At 37.8% G+C, this 19,226-nt stretch overlaps 1 protein-coding gene across 3 annotated transcripts in view; it reads right to left on the reverse strand.

Annotated features, from left to right (window-relative positions):
• CUNH15orf41 (chromosome unknown C15orf41 homolog) overlaps nt 1-18,379 on the reverse strand; it is a 122,909-nt gene extending 104,530 nt beyond the window's left edge. For all 3 annotated transcript variants that reach the window (XM_018082918.1, XM_018082920.1, XM_018082921.2), the window contains exon 1: nt 18,209-18,379. In XM_018082918.1, coding sequence (XP_017938407.1) covers nt 18,209-18,309 — 101 coding nt within the window. In that variant the 5' untranslated portion in view covers nt 18,310-18,379. The remainder of the gene's footprint in view (nt 1-18,208) is intronic.
• Between the last annotated feature and the right edge of the window lie 847 nt (nt 18,380-19,226).

The raw sequence follows: 19,226 nt of genomic DNA on the forward strand, positions 1-19,226 counted from the left end.
TGAAATCTACTTCAATGTCAAACCCACTCTGACGCCTTTTTAATTAAATGCTATTTCACTAATGTTTCAAGTCTCTTCCATGAAAATATAAAACTATTTTGTAAGGTTCAATTTTCGAATGGAAAAATATTTTCAGATGTAATACAAAACCAAAATATGTTCACAATATAGGCTTAAAAATACAATGTCAGTGCTAAAACATGAAATTAAAACTCTCCAATATTCTGACATCAGGCTTCAATGACTATCAAATATTACATGGCAGAAATTGTCTGGTACCCTCTGAATATCTAGTCAGGGAGTCCACTGGCAAAAGAAACTGACAGGAGTCAAATAGGGTTTGTCTCCCTTATGGACCCTGATAATCTCAGTACTTATCCTCCACATCTCCATCTCCTGGTATTCTCAAAAATTCTGCTTTTGATAATCTCAGTACTTATCCTCCACATCTCCATCTCCTGGTATTCTCAAAAATTCTGCTTTTAAATCTACCATTAAATTTTTTAGAAAATTAAATTAAAAAAGCAACGCTTGAGACTAGCATAAGCAGATGATTTGCTATGTCCTTGACCTCAACTACTCCAAGTTACCTAGCAAGAAGTAAAGTTTCTTAACCTCCACTAAACATATCCCAAAGCAGAGGCATACAGCAGCACACCAGAAACTGAGATAAAAAGGCAAAACATCTGCAAATTATCCATTTCCACTTAACTGCACATCATTCACACTTTCTTTCGATTTACTTCAGTTAAGACTGCATCAAAAACGTTTGCAAGTTCGACATTTTTACCTTAGGACCACAATCTAAACGTCAAACCATCAGACAAAACCACACAAAACTAGATGCTATCTGATGTTGGTTGTGCAAAGAAAGATGTTCCTAGGGTGCAACAGCAATGGAGCTCAACAAACAGTCAAGGCAAAGAAGATACAGTTTTAAACCAGGGGTTTATCCCTTACCTTTCCCATCTGCTCTCCTGATAGGGCCAAAGTGCGTACATTGAAAAAATACTCACTTAGCAGGCAAAGTGGAAAGCAATATTTGAAATACTTATTTTTTGTTCATCTCCCTCATTTTGTTTGGATAATTCTATCATACTGCTTCCCCTTTTGCCCAGGAAAAGAATCAGGTCAAGAGAATGAAGGTAAATTTTTCAGACTTCAATATCAACTTTACTGATTGTGGAGAAAGAGGAAAATAATTGTATTTTATAGCTTTTTTCCTTCAAAACTCTACTGTTATGAACAAACTAGATGTTTAATTTTAGAAAACAATTTTTATGAATGAATGGCAATTTGAAGCTAATTAGACCACTGATTTTACATTAAAAAATTAGCCTGTATGTAAAAAGCATATTCGTGCCAATTTGAAACTAAATAAATCCCTAAACTCCCTTAAACAATTTGCTTCTAAAAATATATAATCAAATTTAAAAAACTATAAACTATATTTAAATTTATTATTTACAAGCAATTAATTACAAAGACAGCCAGGTGGCTTTCATTACATAAATTACTGTTAATGACACTTGCCTCATGCTGCTACTGTATTTAGCATTTGCATGCATCACATGTCAAGCACACACACTGTTGCATAGCTATCTCCAGGGTAAAAAGTGAACACCTTAAGTCAAAAAAGCTTTCAGTTATCCAATCAAAACTGTTAATTTCTTAAACAAGTCAGGATCTTATTAATGTTTCCAATTCATGACATAATTTAAAAAATATTGAGGATATAATTTAAAGACTAAAACATGGATGATCCCAAAGTGATAGCTTTCAGTAAATTCCAATTTTGGGAATGATACAGATTTAAGGCAAGAGGTGAATCTATTTATAGCTAGTCCCCTTGAGACTTTTAGTCTTAAGCCCTATTCAGTGTTTATCATTTAAAAGTTTACAATTTTAAAGCTATTTATAATTATTTAACAAATCAAAAGGAAAAAAAAGAGAATAATTCTTGTCTATCTACCTACCCAACAGTGCAGTACTTAGTCTTGTATACATAAGTTATTGTACCATGCATGCAGATATTTACAGTCTACCTTCAGACCCAGGGATATAGCTTACCGTGCCATAGAGGGAATAAATTAATTTAATTCCACTACTTACTTCCTATTGGAAAGATGGGAGAAATGTACAAGCAGGAAATTCAGCTATTCCTTTTTATTAGTGTTCTCCAGCATTCTTTTGTTTAAAAAAGCTGTCTACCTACAAATGGCAGGCAATATGAAGGGAACATCTAACAAGAGCTGATCACAGTATTACATCAGTCTATCCTAAAACTTCTCTAGTCCTTTCCACTCCTATCAACAAGATTTTCCTTTCCCTTCCTCCCCTTTCCAGAGGATTTTTTTTGAGTGTTCTTTATATTGCTCTGAAAATGCATACAATGCAATTTCATGCATTTTCCTGCAATGCTGCTGAAAACAGTTGACCTTCCAGAACGACTCTTACTCCATCTACAAACAGAACCAAATCCTCTCTGATGTAAACAGTCAGTAAGACCGACTATATAGCATCACCTTCATTAAACACCAAAATTTGACCAGTTTTGGTAGAATGAGCCCAGAGGCCTTGATAAATAAATGTGGAAGGCAAGGAAGAAGGAAAAATAGTTCAACAAACATTTGTTCTATGTTAAAATAAACTGAAGATGACCTCAACATGCATCAAGTAATATGGCATGATTTACTGACACTTCTTAATTTTTTGTGAGTTATCAAAAACACAATAATTAATACACATATTAATATAAGAAAGGGGTTAAATAGACTTCACTGGAATTCAGTGAAATTTGACTGCTATTATGCTCAGGTAACTTTCAAAAAGGCTTCTCATAAAACATCCAACTCTATCCTCTCATATTTGAAGCCTTAATATATTAAAGCAAAGCAGCACAGGCCAGAGAGTTGCCTTCTCCTTCAGATGAACTTTAATTTGTCCTTCACATTTAAGTATCAGCTCTTTGTATGTTCCCTAACTTCTAAGAATGGCAAACTAACAGAACTAGGACATCAGAAAATAGTGAAAATTGAGAAGGAAGAAAAACTATTCTCAACTGGGCTGTTAATATTTCTGCATGTTAATCAGTAACTAACAACATATATAACATATATATTATATATGACAGATTTTCATAAAAGCATGTGTATTCTTACAAAAGTCAAAGAGTCAACTCCACTTTTAACTAAAGGGCATCTGAACATGTTTCCCCATCAATAACAGGGATGTTGAGACCAAGTTTATAGTTTATAGAAACCAAAAGATTCACAGAGAAGAAGGGGGCCAAACCATAAATTAATACTAATTTGGGGTGGATATCCTTTGTTTCAAAAATTCTCTTTTTAAGAGTAAGTAAAAGATCTCTCTATCAACTTTCATTGAGAAATAAATGAAATTCATTTAGACAGTAAAGCTGCAAGGCCAAAAATGGAAAATACTGCATGAATGTAATTTTTAGCACAACGAATACGCAAATACTTTTTTTCTTTCTTTACCCCCAAAGTATTTTGTTAATGCACCACTTTCCACTAAACCAACTGCAAACAAATCTTTAACTTAAAGTTATGGCTGTTCATATGTAATCTGTTACCTGGATTTAAAAAAAAAAAAAAAAGGCAGAAGGGCTCTCTATCCACCTAATCACCATATCAATGACACATGCCACAACAGAGAAGCACTAGTTTATTTGATTGATCATGGTAGATAAACTCCAAATAACAGAGAAATTAACAAATGCTTGACATTTGCTCAACATCCATTATTCTGACACCGCTTTCAGGATTTCAAAGCCTGGGAGTATGCTTAATCAACATTCATATTCCCTAGTGAGCTACAGGCACCATATTGCGCCCCGCCTTACTACTGATGAAAACTGCATATTGGCCATTTCCAAAATGTTCTGGGACTCCACGCAGGGCCCCTTCTCTCCCTTGTTCCTGTTCTGCAGTTTTCTTTTAAACACTTCCAAGACAAAAGCATCTGCCAGTTTTTCTCTCTGGGGATGTATGCAAAATGAACTTAACAGTTTTAAGGCAGGAGAAACCCTCACATCTAAATTCATTCATAGGACAGAAAAGGGCCTAAGAGGCCTCTCTAGGGACAAAACCCTGCTGAAATTTTCCCCGACAACAGTGGGAGCTTTATAAAATCTAAGTCCAGACAATTTCCAATTCAAATGCCCAGCATAGCATGACCTTTGTCAGATCTATGAGCCCTAGATGCACCCACTATTTTTTTATTCTAACCAGCACAGACATTAGACAGGGCACTACTGCTAAGCAGGAGGTTGAATATTTGCATGCTTTTCTATTGTGAAAATGTAACAGTGACAGCACTGTGTCGAATTCTTTTCCCCTTAGAACTTTAACTCCATAGGAGAGGCATAGCTGACAGATGACTCTCCCAACATCTGTGTTATGTACACTGCACAGCTGAGGAACCTTGGATCACTGTCACGGCTTCTCAGAGATGACCTACACCTTTCTTATATCTGCACATGATCAAAAAAGTAAAATAAAAATTTGAAAATGACGTTTTATTAAATGAAAAGTAAATATGGCAAGAAAGATTAACATAATTTAGTCATTAAGCTGTTCACATAGCAGCTCACCATATGTTGTATAAATGTCCTATACAAAATAATTTATCAGACCTGACACGTTGCACATCATATTGTATTATTTAATATGCTTACTAAAATTTCATGGATCAAGCGCCACTTCTGAAAGCACACAGAAAGCCCTAGAAAATATTTCTTCATCTTCCATGATTTATTTTGATTGCCTTTTACAGCTACATGATAAAGTGGAACTTGCAAAATTACGAGGTTACGGTTTACACAGCTATTGCTTCATACACTAAAATGTAACAAATAGCTCCGTGTCTATATACCATTTTGCTTGCATTTAATATTCAGAAGCACATTAAACTAAGCACGCTGCTTTCCACTGCATATTTTAATAATTTTAACTGGTTATTTCAGTAAACATCCTGATCTACTAATGCAAAGTTCATTGCAAGAGAAAGATATATCCTTGAAAAAGAGACTAAAGAGCTACGAATTACAAAATAAACTAATGCAAACCAGTAATATGTGATACATGTTGATCACCCCAAATCTGTCTATATAGAAATATATTCATTTCTACACGGTAGCTGAAACATTTGAATAATATTTTTAAATAACTGAGATTTAAAATGTTAAAATGGCAAGCATCTATTGTAGATAAGTGGACATTATTCTCTACCCAGAAACCTCGAAACAAAAATAACAATGTCTGTCACTGGTGAGGTCTGTGTCTAAACAGTAAATTAAAACAAAAAGTGTAAGCAGGAAGCTTGTGGATAATAGTTGTTGGACAACCAATGGAATTTGTTTGGAAAGAAACATTACACACTTAGAGGACACACCAAACAGACAGATATGGCTAAGAAAATATTTAGACTGAAACTATGCGTTTATTCCATAAAGGACCATTTCCTTTTTCTCTCTCAGACTAGTGATTTCAAAGGAACACAATACAAATGAGATAAAAAATGTAGTTCAACTTACTCTTTTTGGTCAATAATTATATTCTCCTGTTCCTAATAAAAGGATAAAGGAAAATACATTCCTGTGTTAGACAACTCATTGCAATGAGGTCATTAAACTTGGTATTTGGAATGGAACTTGCTTGGCCTATTCAACTGGTTAATGCAAATCTTCCTTTTTTAATTCTATAAGAACCAGAAATACAGCTTTATTTTTTTCTTGTGTATCCCAAGAAAATGCGCTTGTCTAGGAAGACATATTGCTCAGCTGTGCTGAAGACTGAAAGACAGCTGCATTGACAACATGCATCTTATATTAACGCTGGAAATGGCTAATGTTTAACAGCCATATTATCCGTAGGAACATACACTCTCTGCCTATTAGTTATTGTACTCTCTACAAGATATAGCCTCAAAGTGCACATCTGCATTCCACAGAAGAGATGCAATAAAGAACTGGATGTTACCAGTATCAATAGAGGACCGATAATAAGTTCAGCCATCTCCTAGCCAACCACAAATAGAAATAGAGATACATGATGTCTTCATTGTTGCCTGGGTTCTCAATTAACAAGGAGGAACATTAATTCAGTCACAGGAGTGAGTATTACCTCCATTCTGGTCATAGTTTTTATGTTGTCTTTGAAACAGTTTCAGACAAACTGCATTACATAAAATGCTACCTTTGTTATCACATGGGTCTTACTCAAAGGAGTATTTTACAACATTTTGCTTTCTGTGAAAGAATAATGTGTACTATCTTAGCACATTTTTATTCAGTGTTAAAGTTTCTGAAGGTATATGGGAATCCAGGCCACCAAATGCTTCCAAGATCTTGCAGGCCTAAATACAAATATGCAAATAGAGGAGAATCACCCAAACAATAAAGTCCTCTTCAGCACTACATCCTGACCTGAAGCCGTTTTGTGACACTTGCTTAAACATTCTAAACAAGAAGGGTGAAGCAGGGAACTGAAGTTCAAGAATTCTCCAGCCTAAAGCAATGAGACTGTTACTATCAATCAGGCTACTGCATATCCTGATGTGTGCACTGGAAGGCACAATATATCTCATTCATATCACTATCATACTCAAAATGTTATGGACATAAGAATTAAAAAAAAGTACAAAAAGAAATCGTAAGAGAAATAAAAATGCTTTAGTAGCTTACAAAACAGAAGTTTTCATCCGAAGTTGTTCACAAAGCAGAATGTTTTTCCCAAAACAGGTGCAGGTTCCTGTTTTGCAAATTTAAGTCTGCTGACAAGAAGTTCATTTACTTTGAATTCTTCATTTGAAATCTATGGACAACAAAGACTCCAGGAGATACAAGCTGAAAACTAATGACAGAGCATGCCTATGGGAGTTTGAAATCTACATGTATGGCACCAATTAGTCAAACAAACAAATGAACAAGGCTTTTAACCATCACCCAATCAGAAGAACACAGAACAGTATTTTTCCACTCATAGTTCAGTGTTGTTGGTTTCTCTTGGAAATAATATTCTATCTGGTTTATCTTAGAAGACAATTTTAGCAGGATCAGTTTCTGTATTCCATATTCTTACAGAAATTAATTCTTAGCATTATTTCACTCAGTTTTGAAGTGTAATACAAGTTTCTGAGACTTTCACTTAAAGGAATAAACAATTAAAAGATTACTCTCATAGAAGCATATATGTTATTTTATTAAGTGATGCAAAAAGCCATAAGGGGCATATATCAGTACTAAAATGGTTGTAGTCATTAATTTAAGTAATAACTCATAGGTCCTGACAACAATGACAGCAAACAGATGCTAACAAGAAAATGTATTATTTAATATTGTCATGTGTTATAAAAATGTAAGCGTTTAGGACACATCTTAAATTTTTATAATAATATGCATTTAATACATTACTGTTTTGACACATACGAGAATCAAATTTATAGGTCTCATTCAACACCTGCTTTCTCTTCTGTGAACACAGAATGGATTCCTGAGGGAGAAAAAGCTCAAGAAGTAAATGTTCGAGATAGATGTGTCCAACAAAATCGAGTTGTTTGTCTTGCTGTCTTGAAGTAAATATCATAAGCACTGAATCTCGTTAGGAAATAAAAACCAACATATTTGCCTTTATGTAAACAGATGTTTTCCCTGAAAGTTCACAGGAAAATCAAACAACTATGAAGTTTATCTATATGTATGGACAGCAAAAGATCTTATAATTTGCTATGAAGTTAAAAATTAATTCTGTACAATCCTTACATGCAGAATGTCAATACTGAATAACTGTCAATGAGTTCGGTAAGTTATAAAAATAGTTTTATTTTCCATCCTGTCTTGTTATTTTTTTCTTATATCAGTTTACATAATACTATGGAATGCTATAATTATTTTAACCAACTGCATCTCTCTCAAAAATGCCAAAACCAAACCAAAATCTATGTTAGCTATTAAAAACTTATATATTCCATTCCTTGCATTCACAGCCACCGTCCTCTCTGGACTCTGAAAGCCAGACACAGCGATCATCTGATTCAAACACTAACACATGAAAGCGTAGGAAATTTTTGGCAAGCCCAGCCATGCAAAACAGAACCCCTGTGCAAACACCTTTCCAAGCACTGCATCTCTGCCACTGTACAGCCTGCTGCATTAGGTCCCTCTGCAGGAGGGTCAATTGTTTCTAAGATAATCCCTGCTTTTTCCAAACATTTTTGTTTTGCTTTAAGGAAACTATTTAGATAGTAACACACCTGTTTCATTTTGATTTTCAATCAACTCCTCCAGGTATCAGCACAGTTCCTTTCTTGGAAGTGCTTCACTCAATGCTTTAAAACACTCGAGGAAGCAGTGATCAGAGTATGAAAACTAAATTTTCTTCATTAAATCTACTGAAGCAGATATTAAAAATGCATTTAATATACTGGGGATGGCTGGTGGGCATCACTGACTGTGACAGGCCAGTTACTGATGAGCTGCTGTCAGACGGCCTTCTCAGCAGGGATCTGTGTCTAAGGCTGCTGAAGGACAGCAATATCTTCCCTTGTGTGTAAGCTCTATTCATCTCCCAAGTATTTACTAAATCACAGACCTCTGCACACAAACCCAGTGTTTCGGCGCATGCTAACAAATGATGGATGGCCTAGTCAATTCGTTATGTCCTGAAAGCGTGATTTCCTGCCATTCCAATCATCAAACCTCTAGAGCCTTCAGAGCTGATCAGTCCTGGAGAATATATTTTGCAGGCTCTATTAAAGGAGTAGAGGTTCTTTCCATTAGTCTCAAACTTTTTTTTCCCCTGGTTGATTTAAAGAGAACTCCCTCCTTCCCACAGCACCACTGCTACCGCTCTTCCATGTGTATTCAGCAAACGTACCTTTAGTATGTTAGTAAAATAGCACTCCTGTAACACCAGCCAGTTAAAAAGACAGATTTTGTTTGTGACTACTATCAAACATGACAATCTTTTATTTAAATTCACCTATACGTCTTTATTAAGTAACCTTGACAACCCCCAAAACATTTTGTAACTTAGCTTTTTTGATCAAATACCTTTTGCAGAAATGGAGTGCTCAAAAGGACCCATTTTCTTTGTATGTGCCTAGTGAAACATATCAGAGCTCTCTTAATTGTGTTCCTCTTAAAAGCATAAGACACTTAGGAATAAACTTCCGATGTTCAAAAGATGGGTTAGCTGTCAAAGAAACAAAGCTTCTAGATTTCACCCTTTTCATAGCAAGGTAATATACTTGACAGTCTTTCTTCTACACGCTAGAGGAGAAATTTTATTTACCTATTCAGTGATCTATAAGAGCACAATATTCATACCTCACACCTCTCATTCTGAAGCACTGAGCTTCAAGTGAAATAGTCCACAGCTGCTGAAGAGTTAGCTGTCTACAATACCGCAGTTTTTGAAGGTTGTATAACAGATATGGGTAAACTTTAGGTAATCAAGCATTTGGTTACTCTGAAGTGCAAAGACCTTGGATTTCTTTGCTTGCTAGGTGTGATCCAGCCATAGCCAGTACAAACCAATACACATTGCCCTACCGTTCACCTCAACCTTGACCTGGAGATTAAACTCACTTTTATTGCACACAAAGGTCATCTGTGTTAGGTCAAAATTCAAAGTCCCTTGTCAGCTAACGTTGATATATTCCAACCTTTCCTACTCTAATGCATCAAATTTTTCATGGTGAGGTCATATTCAGCAGTGTATTCAGCAATTTATCGTGCCATTGTAATATAGCCCAGAATATGATTGTCCAAAAAACAACGCATGAATAAAATATTTTCCATTCCAATGTAACAAATCCCCTCCGCTCATAAAACTCAAGCCTAGACTTGTTTGATGGCTTCAGAAGAACAATACAGTATGGAGCTGTTTCTGAAATACAATCAAGAGTTACCATTTTTATCATAATATTCCTTAAATACAAGCAACATGAATATAATGGTACCCTAAAATCCACAAGTCAATTAAAATGCACATATGGTCAATGTTAAAACTTCCACTTCATCCTTCCTTAACAACCACCATAATCTTGCCTGTAAATCTACAGACATCCGTTGGTCTGACGACACCAAGCTTGCTTTAGAATGAAATACTTAAAAAACCTGTGCCACAAGACTTATATTCCTGTCCTACTGGTGATTATCACATCCATGGAATCTGTGAAGTGTAAAAAAGTACAACCAAATTAAACCACACAGTACAACCAAAAAACTACAACCAAATTAGAGCAACACAGTAGTGTATACTGTGACCAAGATAACCTCCACAGCTTTGACATATAATAGTTTTCTTTCTTTCCCTTTCTTTTTATCTTTTTCTGCTCTTTTTTGTTTTCTTTTCCCTTTTAATCCCTCTTTTTTCTCCCTTTTATTTCTTTTCTCTTGCATTTTGTATCTTTTCCCTCTTATTTACATTTTTCTTTTTTCTCTTTTTCTTTTCTCCCTGTTGCTTTTCTCTTTTCTCTCTGTAATTTTCTGTTTCTTTTTTCTCTCTCTTTCTGTTTCTTTCTTTTCTTCTGTATTAAACAAGAGCACTTAACACACAGATCCAACAGACTCAGAATGCATTTTCAAATTATAGGGAACTAATTTCCACGTCTGCTTTAAAAGGCCCCCTCCAATCATTGTCTTTCACCATCAAATCTTCAAAGGATTTAGGATTGGCTTCTAAGTGGTTTGTATAAATTCCTCAAGGCCAAAAAAGGTTTCCCTTTACTCAGCAAAATGAATTTCACAAGTGTAGTAAGTCCTGTTCTGTGGGATTTTTTTTTATAAAATGAACTGTACTCCCATATGGTAGCACTTCACATACTGGAAGGGGAAAACATTAAGAGGGAAGAAAGAGATTTATCAGTACTCAAAAACTCAGAAAGTATTTCAAGAAAATTCAAGACTAACATTTAAAATAGCTTTGGATTTTGCTGGGATGGACGACATATGCGGGGATGCTTGTAAGGAAGAAGATGGTTACACTAACAAAAACTGCAGAAAAACTGCAATGAACTTCCCTCAAAATTAACTTTCATGCTGATACACACTTATATATTACATCTATTTTTCTGTTAATAGGTGCAAACAATGCAAAAAAACCCTTTCCATCTCTTTCCAAACAAATCTGGAAAGGACCTACGTCCTAAAAACCTAGTACTTACACGTGCCAATGTAAGTTTTCTGTCTAAATTTTGTCTGTTGGTATTAGAGAGCTACAAAAGTAAGCAAAACTATATTTTTAATTCTACTCTGAAAGCTCCCACTGCTACCAGTTGCTAACTTTAAGTAAGTATCTTATGTTTAATTTAATGAATAATGAAAAAGACAAAGTTTTTCTGAGTTTGTTTTGCTGATTTTGTTAATTTCTATCACACAATACTTCAACTACAGGAGAGGATTGGTATTCTTCCTATTTAGGATCATAGCATAAGCAAACAGTTTTTTAGCAAGTCATACCAAATCCAACCAGTTACAAATTCTTTAAGGCTTGTTCACTGACATTTAAGTGAAAAGAGAAACCTGTATTGCCCACTGTCAGCCCTATCAAAGCTGTAATACAGATTTCCTACCAAGGGTTCAAATAGCAAGAACATCTTTCCAAAGGGAACAATATCAGTTTAGAGCTCATTTAACTACTTTGTACAGTAAATTTTTATTTAATTTTAGGATTATTCTGAATATGCTAAAATTTATTGCAGGACACTTCCTGAAACTTGTATACTACTAATTTTCTTTTCAAATAACGAGCCAAGACCTCTTTCTTATCTCTTATCATCAATCTGCTTACCTGTGAGGTTAACTGCAGCTTCAAGTACACAACAAAGTTAAAATCATATTAGGTTTTTGCTACATAGAATAGACAAAAACAAACAGTAGTGTAAAACAGTCTAACATAAAAGAAGAAACTGTAAAACTAAAAATTCTGTTTCATTGCTGCTCTCGTTATATCCTCCACAACATTCAAACACAGTACCCAGCGCAAAGGATTTGCCACTTCAAAACAGAGAGGGTGGGAATATATCATCTCCTATTTACCATCTCCCTCCAAGTCTCTCTGCACCTCCTGCTAATGTCTGCTTTCTTTTCTCTCATGAGCTGGTCTACTGGTTTATATAGGCAGAGCATGAATTTATTTTGTTGTTAAGTAGTGAGAATATGGAAAAAAAGAGGAAGCTTAAAATGTGCCTTTAAATTTTTTTTTTGTGAAGTAAGTTTCTAGCACTCATGGGGACAAAGACAACTTTCTAAATGAGATTTGCTAGATCAGTGCTTGCAGAGTAAAGAAAAATGGCCTAGTTCCCCTACATTTCAAAATAATTAATCAACTATTCAGAAGAGCAGGGAGAGCAGGAGTAGATACAAGAATCATGTTAGTTTGCTATGACAAGAGCCTTTCCGGGCAGAAGAGAGTGCAACTGAATTGTTACACAGCAGTAGGTTGCCTGCTCATAGATACAAACTCCCTGTCTAATAATCCTGTGCTTGAGTCCTGAGCCTAGAGCTCTGAGAGCCACGAAGACACCCATCTGGCCCCTGCTCACAAGCTTCACTGCCAGTCCTCCTTCCTGGGTAACAGGAGGTCCAAGTAGCACCAGAGCCGAGCACAGAGAATTCTCCTTCCACCTCAACTCAATCTGTAGGCTTGAGAATACAGAAATGGAAAAAAAAAAAAAAAAGTGGGTGGGATGAAAGAGAGAAGCAGTTCTACCTTCCTGTTTCCCACCACAACCGTTATGGGCTCAGCAGTACTGCTTGATAATCTAAGTAACTGCACAAAGGCAGAATAAAATTATTCACAAAAAGCAGTATATTTCCCGGTCAATAAAACTGGCTTGAAGAGGAAAATCAGAGGCCTATCCACCCCCAACTCTAAAAAACAAAACTAGAGGCAACAATGACACTGGATAAGAGGAAGAAAAAAGCAGCTGGTAAAAGAAATAACTCTGATACCACACATTTAAACTTCTTTAGGGCCTTAGTTTCAGTATGAATCATCACTGAGAAAGTGATAAAAATGAACAAATAATAAACAGATTGTTTTTTCCAATTTACAATGTAAGACATTACTGTGCAGATACATTTTTATTAAATGAAAAATCTTGCTGAGATGCTTTCCAGGCCTGGTGTCATTTAATAAAGCATTTAATAATCAGTAATTTGGAGAAAGAGGAAGACAATTACTGAAAATGTGTGTAAAACTGAAGTGATACTACGTAATGAAGAAGAGAGGTCACAAATGTAGAGAAATGTGAACCTCTTGATATGTTCCAGGAATGACTGTGTGCATTACAATAATCAAACAGGAAGTTGCATACATTAAAACTAAATATCCATATTCAAATATCAAGTATATCAGTATGAAGTTGTGCATCATGTTTTCCTCTTGCTTACTGGAAAAATGAAGAAGAAGGAAAAAAAAGTACTTCTCTTACATTTATGCCAGGTTCCCTTATCTTTCTGCTGTAAAAAAGGCTCTTCCTGATCATACAGAAGTAAGTTTTCACAGAAGGAACACAAACAGGACAGTATTTCTCTGAATAGATTCACAGAAGAAAAGTGAAGAACTGCACACAGCAGCTGATAAAAGTTCTAATACTTTGAAATCCTAGTACTTTGAAAATCTCTGTAACAGTTTGCACTCAAACAGGCTCAGAAACTAATGTCTCTCTTATAGGAACACAAGTGAAGGTACCTAAAGGAAAGTTAGGCTGGAGGCACCAACTTAGTTTAACAACTTGAAGAAAAGAAGATAAACAATACAGGACTACACAAACTGTGCTATGGAAGAATACAGCACTTCTAAATGCACTGAAATACATTTCACAATAGTTCAATGCAAGAACTTGACAAGCATATAGATTTTGGAATCACTAAGAGATGCACAGGGCTACTGAGACAACTTGAACCATAAGAAAGTTTATGGAATCTCCAATTCAAGCACAATCTAGTGTTAGAAACTCAAATGCTCAGAACAGAACCAAACCAGAAAAAAACTCACATAAAGAAATCCGCCAAGATAGCATCATAATGAATAAGGTCAGCAAAGCTCTCACCCTGAGAAAACTTGGTAGACGTCACAGGAAGATTCAATCAAGGAAACTGTAATATTCAATCAGAATTGATACAAAGAAGAGCAGCAAAATATGTAAAAGGTGTATATATACGAGAAGGGTCCAGTCATTTGTCAATCACGTTCTACTGGTAAGAAGCTTTAGAAAAGGTTTCTGAGAGAAACAATATATTCTTCCATATACAGAAGAATTGAAACAACTAAAACAGGAACTAAACAGTAAACGACTAAACCAAAGTACTAGAATATCAGTTTGGGTATGAACCCTTAGAAGCTGGACTTTTCAGGATAAGTTAAAATAGTCTTTGAATACAGGTAAAAGTTTAACTTACATCTTGTCACTATAAATAGTTAGGGCTGAAGTGATTCTTATCTACAGGATTCTACTTGCAGGCAGCTCTAACTACCATTTAAGATATAAACAAACATTGAATATAAAGAGATTGTAACTTTCTCAGAACATTTCCTGCAATACCCTACATTTCCTATAGCCAGCCCTACAATGGGTAATTCAATTTAGACATTAGGTCTCACTGAGAAGAACAGTATCTCAGAAGAACACGAGTGCATAGCTGAAAAGAAAGCAGAAGAATAAAATACAAAAGTAACAAAGAAAACTACAATTATTAGCAAGTAGATAAATTCAGGTAAGAAACAAAGAAGAAAAAGTGGTACACTTCAGAAAAGCACTGAACATAACATGTGTTAAAAAGATCAAAGGAACTACAGATCAGTGATTGAATATTGGCAGAGATCTATTGTGCTTAGTACTCAAAATTACATTTTGATAATCCTCAGGTCATCCAAATATCCTGCTGTTAAACATGAACCTGTTAGAAGACAACTGCTAAGCTTGTAACAAATACCTTAAGAATAAAGAAATGAATAATACATTGGTAATTGCCAGGCATGGAATACAAAGCACTGCACTAACAGAAAAAGAACAGCAACTTGATTCCCAAGTTTTTGCAAAATAACTGGATTTTAAGCCAAGTAAATTAAATGCACGTTGACTGTAATGTTACAGGGTTGTAAAACAAAAAAGTCCCCATGCTTGTATAAACAGTATGAGAAGTAGTCTAATTTTGACTTCTTGACATTAATAAGTCACATGACAATGCTCTTTTGAAGTAGTAATCTCACCTGCTGAAGTAGTTCAACAACAGTAAAGCACAAACTACCCTGTTAAAAAATTATTTAGATTCACAGGTCAGGTTGGCAGCCACCACACAGCATACCTATATACTGAATTGTGGCAATCGTTTTATGGAAATTACAACTTATTCTTAGGGGCAAATTGCAGAACAAGAGCAGGCCCTTTCACAAAGCGTGAAAGATACTTTATACAAATAAGGAGCATTAACTTTGACACTTCAGGAAACACAACAACCAAGGGAGAAACCAAGAGATAAGACAGTATTAGAAAAAAAACTGAACAGATAAATGCAGAAATTCAAAGACTCTCAAGATCTATGAGGCAGCAGAAACCAGAAATATTTGAAAACTGTCAATTTATGTATTGCATTACCAGTGGAATACTGATCCTTCCCGGGAAAAGATTGAAAGTGCAAGGTGAAAGCAGCTATAACGGATGTTAGTACTTTCCAGTTTGAATCGGCAACTGTTACCATATAATAATGACAAAAAGGCTATGGACACCTTCATCACACTGCAAGTACCATGACAGATTCTGGAATACTTTCTTAAAAAGACTGAATCAGAAAGTTGAGGTGGGTGGGGGGTTTGCTTGTTTGATTCTAGCTTTCATAAAGAAAAAAAAGCAGCCAAAGAGTCCAATCAGACCCTTCTCATTCCAGAAGAGAATGATAAAGGTTCTAGATTATAAGAAAATTACTTCACAGTTATAAAACACATCACTGAAAAAGCCTCCCCTTTAAGATGGCACACAAGTTTACAAATCTCTACAGCAGGCCTCTTTTACAAGACAACAGTTACAGAGAATGCCTTATACATTATAACATGAATCTATTTTAATACACCTCCCTTGCTGCTAAGGCAGGCAGTGACCTTGGAAAGTATTATCTTCTGCATCTGTCCTGCTATGAGAAATAAACAAAGAGACAACAAAGAAATACCACTTCCTGAACCATTCACAGAAAGGACATATGTAGACCTCAAAATACACTTAAGACAGGCATTTTTGAAAAAGCTATCAATTAATTCATCACTCAAATAGAAGATTTTAGCCTTCTGCCAGGATGGGCAAACAAAATTCAGGAGAGGCCTATAAGCAGAATTCAAAAGAGGGCATTTTCATAACATAATGTGAATAACAAGAAAACAGTGTGCTAAGCCAGCTAATTATGGAAGAAACTACTATAGCTAATCTCTGCTTTTCAGTGCTCACCACACCAGCTGCTTTACAAAAAAAATGTTATTTTGTTCCTAACTAACCCTGACCCTGTTAGAGCCTGGTGCTAATAACACCAAGGTTGTGAGTTCAATCCCCATACGGGCCATTCACTTAAGAGCTGGACTCGATGATCCTTGTGGGTCCCTTCCAACTCAGAATATTCTTTGATTGTGTGATCTTACAATGTTAGTTGCACATAGTTTTTCAGGAGTCATCAAGTTCTGAAACAGAGGACTGAACAGATCTTTTGCAGTATCAAATGTGTGGACTGGGAAGTAAAACGTATCAGAAAGGCCTGGTCTTTTTCTGACAAACTCGTTTTCCCTATTACAGACCCTCATGTGCTTATGGATCTGTCTTGGCAGCAGGTTCTGACCTGGAAAACGAACCCAAAGTCTAACCTTCTTTCAAGACAGCTTTATAAGGAGACTAGAAAAAGAGAACATGTGCATGCATATGTGTAATGCCTGCATGCACACACAAATATACATAAACACTTACTCCTAATTTCATTAGTACCAAAGTGGTAAAGCCAAATCTAAGTTCTTTAGACATATGCTGTCACAGTAAGTGGATTCCAAGTTGCAGAAGTACTGTGCAAGGTGAGCTGGGTTCCCAACAATGCAACTCAATGCACTCCCTAAACCAACCACATTTTTTTACAATCACTTGTTCTCTATAACAGGGCTATTCCCTCAGCTTGATTTTTAACTACATTACACACTTTCCCGAAAATGAAAAGATTTCACTGGACAACTTCAAAGCCTAAGTTAGTGTCGGCTCCTCATCCACTTACTCTAAGTTACAGTGTCAGTTTCTTCTGCCACACTTGCGATAAGACTAGCAAGGCTCATTCACGAAGTTTGTGAATGACTTTCTATTTTACTTATTTCTCTCTCGTGAAAATAAGCATAGCACCTAAACCCCTACATTTTTCTGTATTATTTGTGGTGATTTTAGAGACAGCACCACTCTTTTCCCCCCAAAACCCATTTTGCTTTCCTTTCTAATTCAGCATTAGTAATCCTTCCCCCAAACCTCAAAACAACGTGAAAAGCCTTGCAACCTCCCTTACAACTCTCTTGTTGATAGTAAGCAAATTTTGGCAATGAAATCGGTGCATAGAGCACATCCTGTCATGTGCACCTTTCCATGCTAGCCTACAGTCATTTGCAAATGCTTTTGACAATTCTGAACACTCAGGCATGGAAGCAGATGAATGGCCATATGTCACAAGATGACCCCTTTTCCAGCCTTCAACTGCAAAGTAGCAACAGGTAGTGAATTATGGGTCCAGAAAGCCCCTTCTGCCTAAGTAAAAGGGGCAGTGGTATTGCAAGATGTGTTCCACCCTTGGCCTCAGCCACAGAGTTACGGCCCGAGCCTTAAGGTTTCATTCACATCAGAAGACCTACTTGGTGTTTAAGAGCCTCATGAAGGGACGCGAAAGCTTTCACTTGGACGTGTGGCAGGGTCGGGGAGGAAGCTTGCTTTATTTTGTGCCAACTCCTCAGGTCACGGTGGGTGAGCAGTACCCTGCTCCCAGCAGCAGCTTCAGCGAGCTGTCGCTTGCCGTCGACGACCGTGTGCGTGTCCTGGTGATTTTGTACCGTGTGGGGCCAGAACTGGGGCACCGGGTGGGGCTGGAGCAGCGGCCCCCGTGGCCCCTCGCCCGCCAGCAGCCAGCCCGCAGGCCGCCGCCGGGGTCCCGCGCCGAAGGGCGGGAAGCACTTACCTAGGGAACTTCTCCTTCAGCTTCCTCAGGCTCTGCCGGGTGGGCTGCACGTGCCCCAGGAACTGGGCTATCTCATCGTACTGGGCTTTGCTCAGCTTCATGCCTCGCACCGCCGGGGCTGCGCGGAAGGCGGCCGGGAGAAGACGCGGGGCGCGGTCTGTGCCGCCCAGACCGCGGCCGGCGCCGGCGCGGCGAAGAGGCAGAAGGCCAAAGGATGGCGGGCGGGAATCGCGACAACGCCCGGGCGCCCTTGCGAGATCCGGTACGGGGCCGAAGGCAGCCACGGGCGGCCGCTTCCCTGCAGCTCCGCCCCGCGGCCCCTCCGGGGCGGGTGGCGAAGAGGGCGGTTGGCGAGGGCCCATCCCACGCCGCCCGGCTCTGCGCAGCCGCCCCGGCGGCGGGCGCTTGTGTGGCTCACGGGCGGCGGCGGACGGGCGGCGGTCCCGCGCGTGCCCGGCAGGGAGCGGCGCTGGGTGGTGCGGTGCGCTAGAGTAGTGGGGTCCGAGGCGGCGTCGGTCGCCGACCGCCTCATGCCTGAGGACGTGCCCGCTTTGGTGCCCCGCAAGCCGCTCCTACAAGCCGCTGTGGCGCCGGCGAGGGCAGAAGGAGCTGGCGGGGTGCGGCCCCGGCGGCGGGCAGAGGGGGCCGAGGTCCGCTGGGGTGGTGCCCCCTTCCCGGGGCTTCTCGTGTGGGGGAGCGCCCTTGCGGGGTACGAGCTGTATTACGGCTTGGAACTACAATTTTCGAGGTCCTTTCCAAAAGTCACGCTGCAAGGACTGTTTCTTGCTATTTAAGGGAAAAATAAGTGCTGTAGTAGCGGGACTGCAGATGTGAATAGGGCCTACAGCCTTCCACATAAACACAGTGAAGGATCCCGCTAAATTTTAGGAGAAAACCGTCCAAGTTTGTGTGTGGATTTACTTCAAAGTTTGTTAGGGCTCAAACTTAAGCAAGGAATATTGAATATCATTTAACTGCTAGTAAATATGTTGCAAGTTTCTATGCTGGGCATTTTTAA

The sequence above is a fragment of the Manacus vitellinus genome, unplaced genomic scaffold, assembly GCF_001715985.3.
Source record: "Manacus vitellinus isolate BGI_N305 unplaced genomic scaffold, ASM171598v3 scaffold_6_pilon, whole genome shotgun sequence".
In the NCBI taxonomy this organism is placed as follows: domain Eukaryota; kingdom Metazoa; phylum Chordata; class Aves; order Passeriformes; family Pipridae; genus Manacus; species Manacus vitellinus.